This window comes from Pungitius pungitius, chromosome 2 (genome assembly GCF_949316345.1).
Source record: "Pungitius pungitius chromosome 2, fPunPun2.1, whole genome shotgun sequence".
Lineage (NCBI taxonomy): Eukaryota > Metazoa > Chordata > Actinopteri > Perciformes > Gasterosteidae > Pungitius > Pungitius pungitius.
Window position 1 is genome coordinate 3,187,121 of NC_084901.1, and position 7,891 is coordinate 3,195,011.

Below are 7,891 nucleotides of genomic sequence, written 5' to 3' on the forward strand. Positions count from 1 at the left end.
ATTTGGTTTATTGTTACTTAGCGGTTACACCCCCCATTTAGTGTTTTACTAACAGAGCCCCACCGCAGGCTTTTCATGCAAATCTTTGCAAATCTTTTTTTTCGTTTGCTCAAATTCATTACTAGAAAACAATGGGACCACAGAGGGGCGATTCCCGCATTTGTAAAGGCTCCAATTTTCCAATGACAGAAAAAAAAAGCGGATTATTGAGGAGCGCCCCATTAAAGCGGTGCATGCTGGACGCCCGCTATGCAAATTCTCAGGTCACGCCGAGAATCGGCGGTATTCCTGGTGCGGGGCTGCAATAAAAGATGTTTTTGTTGTTCGTAGATTGTGATCTCCACTTGCAGAGAATGTGCCGATATGTGTCCTGAAGTCCGGCTGCTCTCCGCATTAAAAAAAAAAAAAGAAAAAAAAAAAGAAGAAGTGTGCGACTGTGGGTGCATCGTGACGCGAGCGCATTTAAATCGAACCCGGCCTCCCTCTCCCCCCTTTGATGAACGCTGAACAGGTATTGGAGGTGTGATGCATACGTGCACTTATATACCTGTCCTGCGAGCCGTGCACCTGCACCAGTGCATCGGTGTTCACCTGTAGACAGAAATGGCCTCAGCTGAGTGCAGCACTCAGATGTACAAGATGGTGAGTTGTGAAGATGCCTTTTCTCATTTTACCCCCCCCCCCCCCCAACAGGTTTCTGGAAGAATTAGTCTCATGAGTAATTAATGTGCTTGTCCCACTGGAGGAATAACAATCTGGATTACGTTTTTTTTCTTTCTATTTAAGACCTCTTTGGACATCAACCAACACTTCCAGGATGCGATTGATGTGATTCAACAACATTCCTGCAATCCATATTACGATTCAGGTAAAGAGGAAATCATTTAAACTATGAAAATGCTGTGCCTTCATACTGTTTCAACTTTTATGCCTTCCTTTCTAATTATATATATATTTTTAAAAAAAAGCCTTTTTTCAATTTCTTTGATCAATTTGAATATTTGTGGAGAGAACGAGAACTGATTTGTGTTCATCTCAGAGTGCACGTATTACGAGACGCTGGGTGCGCCGCAGCCGCTGCATTGTCCGTGCTCCTCGTGCGGCCGCGTCAAGCCCCCGTCTGACGGAGCGGCTCCAGGGTGTGACTACTGGACTGACGTAGCTGTAAGTGGAGCGAAATGTCTCTTTTTTTTTAAAACTATCACGGGGGGGGGAAAAGATTTGGAAAGAAGATTCGTTTTTTTTTTTTGTGGCAGTTTTCACTAAAACTTTGGCCCTTCAGCAGCAGTCTTGGCCTCAGGTGATCCCCGATGTGTCCTTGGGCCACTCGGTGCAAAGTGAATCACCCCATTACTACTCCGTCTCACCTTCACTGAGGAGCAGCAAAGGTAACCAGGTCGCGCTTTTCTGAATGTAACCACTACAATCGCTTCCCCTTTTTGTGACTAAAACCGAGCACCAATCGACGCCCTCAGGCCGCAAGAAGCTCCGGCTCTACGAGTATCTGCACGAGGCTCTGAACGACCCCAACATGGGCGACTCCATCCAGTGGACGGACGACAGCACGGGCACCTTTCACTTCATCTCCAAGAACAAGGAGAAGCTGGCCGAGTGCTGGGGCCAGCGCAAGGGCAACCGCAAGACCATGACCTATCAGAAGATGGCGAGGGCCCTGAGGAACTACAGCCGCACGGGGGAGATCCTCAAAGTGCGCCGCAAGCTCACGTACCAGTTCAACCCGGACATCCTGCACAGGCTGGGCTCCGCTCGGGTGCCCCCGCAGGCGCTCCGCTGCCCCGAGCCGGCGGAGGGCCACGGCGGCAGGGGCCACGGCGGCGGGGGCCACGGGGGCCCGCAGAGCCCAGCGGAGCAGAGCTACTGCGGCTCGGCGGCGGACTGGCACAGCTGGTACGGACACTACCCGCTGCAGGAAGACTACGACCTGGCCTCCAGCTTCACCTCGCCCTGCTCTGCCAAACTCTGAGCTGGAGACGGGGGCGGAGGAGGAGGAGGAGGAGGAGGAGGAGGAGGAGGAGGAGGAGGAGGAGGAGGACTTTAATCAAACTATTTCTTAATTTTTTTCGTTGCTAAATTGATGTTTTTGTAAAAAATATTTTTATTTAACCAAAAGCTTCCATTTGTCTTGCAGATTCTGGCCAGTGTGTGTTTTTACCCACATGGTGCAGACTTAACAGGTTGGCTTTAATATTGCGTTTCTTTTTATTGCACTAATGAAGACACTTGACTCGCTTTCGGAGAGTGGTTACATATTCGTTAATGTTATCACATGTCATGGTTTCACTATTTGAGACACAGAAAGCAAAATGATCCGTAGATTCATACGCTGCATCAATCAAATCAATGGCAAATACTTTCAAACGACAAAACATGAATCCTCATGAAATAAAACATGAAATAGCCTACAGCTCCTGTATTTTCAAAGAGCCCCCAATAATAATTATATATGTATGATAACATGTAACTCTTGATAGTTTTCTTGATAAAACTATTGTTTTATAATTACTATATTTATTGCTTAACACTTGTTTTTGATGTCATTCCTTTTTGTACTGAACTTCACATGTCGTCTAATTCTATTTAATGCAACCAATAAACCGACCCGTGCACCTTCTGTGAGTGTTTTTTCTTCTTCTTCTTCTAACCGACCCGATAACAACGGCCTGCTCACCAACCGGCACTGCCGCTGTGTCGAAAGATTTGGACCTGTCTCCGCTGTGGTGAAATACTGCAACCAGCGCACTACGGAATGAAATTAAGACACATCCTGTGAGGAAAAATATGGCCGCAAGTGTGTGTTTTTCCTGAAGAGCGAGCGAGCGAGCGAGCGAGCATTGTGTGCCCCCCCCCCCCCCCTCACCCGGGTCTTATCTGCTCCAGCGTGGAGGATGTGGTCAGTGCTGCGGGGGGGGGGGGGGGGGGGGGGGGGGGGGCTTTGTTGGTGGGTTTGACTGGTGCTTGGGGTTGGGGCGCTTTGTGGGATGGTGGTCATTGTTTTCCTGTGAGCCATTCGGGTGGAAGACTCCTGGCGTAAAAATTCAGAAAAGCCCCCCCCCCCCCCCCGACGAGTGGAAGGTATAAAAAGAGTCCGTCCCCTGAGTCAGTTTTGTGAAATTCTCCAAACCGCGCGGGGTTCGTTGGATTCAGCCTCCTCCGTCATGGTAAAGAGCAGACTTGTTTTTTTTTTTTGCCAGGGTGACGTTAGATTCTGAATTTTAAAATGATCCACCTTTGTCAGAATTCTTTCCAGGAGACTCAGTCTGATTTGGAGGTGATCCTAGAGTTCCTGGAGGAGTACTACAGACAACACACCGGAGGCCACGGTGAGGAGTCTTACAGGCCCGAGAGCACCATCGGCCTCTACACGTACTTTACTTTAATTCGATTCCTTTTATTTCTTTCTTCTCTCTTTGCAGGGGACGACGCGTACTCCACCGCGGCGGGGCCTGCAGACGAAAGAAGCGCGCCCGCGTACGGAGGGTCGCCGCACTGGACGTGGGACGGCGAGCAAACCGTAGGCGCACCACAAAAAGTAACAATTAAGAGCGGCGTGTCGTCAAGCGTGCACTAAACAAGCTGAGCCTTTTTTGAATATATATATGCGTTTTCCTTCGTCCAAGGGCGTGAAAGCGGCCCCCCAGCCTCTGCCGGCACCCGACCCCCCGCCGGGCCTCGGCCACGACCCGGCGGGGGCGGCGGCGCTGTGTGAGCAGGTGAGCTGTGCTTCGGCGAGGCAGCCGGACAAACACGCGGCGGGGAGTGGTGAGTCCTTCTTTCCCCTTCACCGAGAAAAGAGCAAAGCACGGAGCTTAGCTCGGCTTTGCTCACTAGCTGGTTCTTTTGCATATCTGTTGAATGCCGGATCACCGCAAGGACAGAGATTCTGGGAATCGTTGCCTTTGAGGAAATGTGGTTAACTGTAATCAGCGACTGGTTCGCACGGGGCCCAGCCGATGTGACGTTCCCTGAATCCTTCTTTTTTTGTTTTTTTTTCCCGTCCGGGCCTCAACATGCCACTCCCTGTTTGCTCAGCGGCCGCAGGTAGAAAGGTGCGCCTCTTTCACTTCTTGTTCGAGATGCTGGAGACCCGAGCATGGCCCACTGCGTGTCCTGGGTGCCGGCGGCCGCCGGGGTCTTCCGCTTCTCCTCCACCAACAAGCACCACGTGGCGGCACTGTGGGGCCAGAGGAAAGGCAACAAGAGGCCCATGACCTACCAGAAGATGTCCCGCGCCCTCAGGAACTACTCCCGCTCCGGAGAGATCTTCAAGGTGAAGAAGAAGCTCACCTACGAGTTCAGCCGAGAGACACTGACGCTGCTCCGCCAGCGGGGCGATTTGTAAAGTGGACTCGAGTCTTTTGTAGATTATATCGTGACGTGTAAAACTCTAAATGTGCTCTTCTTTTTCTTCTTTTTGTTTTCATGTGTGTGACAAGTTCACGTCTCAGTTGGTACGTTGGGTTTGTGTTGTAAATAATTAAAAACACTTAATGCATCTTAAAGGGTCGTCAGTATTTTTTTAACATTGCAGCAGTTAAACTCATTTGTCCATTGAAGTTGACGGAAGGAGAATAAATCTTTTTCCAGCCACACACAAGTTACTTTAAACGTTAGGTGCCTTTTGCTGGCTGCCGAGAACCACAGGGGGTCAGTGTCGTCCGCCTGGAGACCCCCCCCCCCCCCACCCCCCCACTCTTCTTCTTCTTCTTCTTCCTCTCCCTGGGTGGTGTGACCTCATGGCTTAATCGCACACCCCAGTTGACGTGAACCCTTCGGGTGCCGTCACCTGGGGGGGGGGCGACGACCAAATGGTTTTGTTGCCGCGTGACACCTCCCTAAGCCCGGCATTTACCCCTGGAGCCCGCGGCGGGGGTTATAAATGGGATAACTGAGCCGTCGGTGTCTGTGACCAAGAAAGGCCACAAACTTTGAACTGAATTGCTGTAAAAAAAAAAAAAAACTCTTTAGGCCAGTTCTCAATGGAAAGCCCCCGCATCATGTGACCTGTGTGCCCGGCTCGCCGTGCGGATGCCACGTTGTGAGACAATGGAAGCCGCGTTCCTTTTTGTGTCCACTGGCAGCATCCGCACTCCTTTCCAAATTGAAATGAAATTGAATTGGTTGTTGGACTCATCTGAAGGCGCCCGCTGCTTCTTTTTTTTCTTTTTTTTTTGGCGGCCAGAGGCGGCGTCTTCCACGCGCCGGGAATTTCCCCCGCGGCTCGTAAATCCGTCAGCTCTCGGCTCTGCTGTTTAATCTTTTCGACCTCTGATCAGAGACCACGCCTGATTCATCCTGGTGATTGACGCGCTAAAACAATTAATTAGGAACAAAGCAGCCACATCAAACCCTCTTTTCGTGTCAGATACACATGTCAAAATGTCAAGGCGCTCTAAGAATAGGCCTCATTACCAGCAAACCCCCGTGGCATTGCCCCCCCCCCCCCCCCCAGGCATTTATTTGCCAGTCCGGAAAGCCCGCTGTTCCTGTCCGGCATCGCGCTCCGGGGATCAAGCTGAAACCTGGCATCACGTCGCCTGCATGTCATCCAAAACTTTTCTTTTGTAACAGAAGCCCCCGGATCCCCCCCACGTGATGTGTCGCGTATCATCGGCAGATGGATGGACGGCATCACGAGAACCTCAAGAAAAATGACAGTGACAACACCTCCGTCTTTTAATGTCACGCCTCCTGATTGAACTGCCCCTCTGTAATACAAGTAATGAAAACATACCTAGTATGAGCATGAATATGTTGAATGGGTGCAATCCCAACTCACGAAAACTGTTCATTTATGTCAAATATGTTTTGTGATTTCATACCCATAATGTATGAAAATAAAGTTGCAATGCGTCAACATTGCAAATCTAAAAAGCTTCTACAAAGTAAAAGAAGCATTATTTGGATAGCGTTCAGGTTCTGGTCTGGGTCGGGTACCGTGATGCAGCGACCACCACAGAGAGGAGGGCATGTCGCCTCTCTATATAAGGCCTTGAAGCCTGTCCCTCCTGGATCTGTCACCGGTCCTCCTCTCCTCCCCCCCCCTACGGAGATCCCCCCCCCGTGCGCTCCTCGTCTCCCATCACTCTGGTCCGAAGGGCTCCCGGAGCCTCTTTGTCCTCTTCTGCACCCCATCTCTCTCCTGCCCCCGGGCCTCCCGCGTACTGAGAAGGCACCTTTTTTTCCACCGACCTGCACCTTCTGACTCCTCGGTGCTTTCGTTTATCTTCAGGACGCGGCTCAAGATGCCAGAGCCCACGAAGAAAGGTAGGAGTTGTTTCTCTCAGCATGTACTATTGGATTTTTTTTTTTTTAATATTCACATCTCCTTTCATTATCCGACCAAAGTTAGTCCATCGCTTTAAGCCTTTGCATGCCGGGCTTGTTCAGAGCAATCCTGTCTTTGCCGTTGATATTCTACCACTGATGCATGTTTTTACCTTCGCGGGGGGGGGGGGGGGTGGGGGGGAACGGGAGGAGATTTGAGGTTTATGAGCAGATGGTATTGATTCCTGGCTGGATCGCCCTGTGGGATCCAACCGGAGAGACACATGGCGACAGAAGCAAAGACCTGGGAAGGATGGGGCAACCGGATCCAGGGGCCGGAACAACGAGGAAACATAAATGTTTCTTCTTCTGATGATCTATGAGGGTCGACCCATTTCAGACCTGCCCCCCCCACTCCCCGTTATTCTACTCCTTATTCCACCGCACGGAGCGTCTTAACCCGTCCTCTTGTCTTCCACACCGCACGCAACGTCACTCATCTGCACCAGCGACTCCATCAACATTCCCTTTAAACCTTTCAATCCCCTCTTGTCTGTCATTACAATATGGTGTTACCCCCCCCCCCCCCCCGACTCCCCTTTAGCCCAGCTCTATCGCCCGGGGGGCCGCCCGCAGACCCAGACATGCCCATGTAGAGGTAATGGGACATTTCGTTTGGATCTTTGGAAGCTTTGCTGGTGACAGACGGTAAAAGTTTAAAAATAAACTTGTTTGCCTCCAGGGGGCCGTTGGGATTCTTCCGGCTCTTTCTGAGGTTCCTACCTTTGTTTGTCCATTGCTTGAGTCTTTCTTCATTGACCTGTGGATAGAGGGTGGCGTATCAGGAGAATGTATTAAAAAAATCCTCGCAGAACATCCGTGATGAACTTTCAAAAGTGGGTAAATGTTTGCTATTTTACTGGCTCCAGAATCCCATTCCTCACATCGGACACCCTTAATCTCTTGCCTGAACACGAAAGAATATATGTTCCCCAAACCAAGAACCCCCCCCCCCCCCCCACAATGATCAACTTGACGCACCAGTGCACAGTGTTCATCCACAAGCCGTAAACATCCCTGATTCCCCCCCCCCCCCCCCCCTCAGAGACAAAGCTGTGGGGAGATAGAGGCTGCGGATTCCAGTCGGCCCCAAACACTCCCCGTAAATAGCATCATGGCCCCCAGAGCAGCAGGGGAAAAAAAAGAACGAGAGCAGAAAAAGTATTGTTCTTCTAAACGAGGCGGGACAGCTGAGGCGGAGGAGGCCGGCGCTGTTGTTTCGGAGCCTTTAAAGAGTCACAACCGCAGCGATGACGGAGCGGCCGAGTCGCCCCCGCGGATCTCCCGGGACGCGGATTCTTGTCCCTGGAATAGTTCAGAATGAGCGCCCTCTTAATCCCCATCCTTGTTTCCCTGCCATCTCCCCCCCCCCCCCCCCCCCCCACACAGCCGCCCCCACCCCTCCTCCTCTTCCTGCGCCACATGCCAAAACAGACCCCCCCCTCCTCTCCTCACCCCCGCCCTCAGTTCAAGTGGGATCACTCAGAGGTCAGACATCTCCCCATTAAGACCCCACCCCCCCCGTCTTCAGCTATTTACTGTCCCC

General features: G+C 51.3%; 2 protein-coding genes across 2 annotated transcripts; both read left to right on the forward strand.

Annotated features, from left to right (window-relative positions):
• Positions 1-512: 512 nt before the first annotated feature.
• Positions 513-1,984, forward strand: spic (Spi-C transcription factor (Spi-1/PU.1 related)). The gene is made up of 5 exons (XM_062558445.1): positions 513-642; positions 787-868; positions 1,040-1,164; positions 1,286-1,388; positions 1,476-1,984. Exons 1-5 carry the CDS (start codon positions 604-606, stop codon positions 1,982-1,984), a joined length of 858 nt encoding a protein of 285 aa, XP_062414429.1. The 5' UTR covers positions 513-603.
• Positions 1,985-3,238: 1,254 nt separating this feature from the next.
• spi2 (Spi-2 proto-oncogene) lies at positions 3,239-4,360 on the forward strand. Its single transcript, XM_062558450.1, is given in 5 exon segments — positions 3,239-3,341; positions 3,435-3,532; positions 3,639-3,780; positions 4,051-4,098; positions 4,101-4,360. Coding segments are annotated over 5 exon segments (651 nt in total).
• The last annotated feature ends 3,531 nt before the right edge of the window (positions 4,361-7,891 follow it).

Excerpts from the sequence above, each read along its gene's own strand:
- spic (XM_062558445.1), top strand. The coding sequence starts at position 604 with ATGGCCTCAGCTGAGTGCAGCACTCAGATGTACAAGATG. Across the intron at positions 1,165-1,285 it reads ACTACTGGACTGACGTAGCT|CAGTCTTGGCCTCAGGTGAT; the intron begins GTAAGTGGAGCG and ends GCCCTTCAGCAG. Across the intron at positions 1,389-1,475 it reads TTCACTGAGGAGCAGCAAAG|GCCGCAAGAAGCTCCGGCTC; the intron begins GTAACCAGGTCG and ends CGACGCCCTCAG.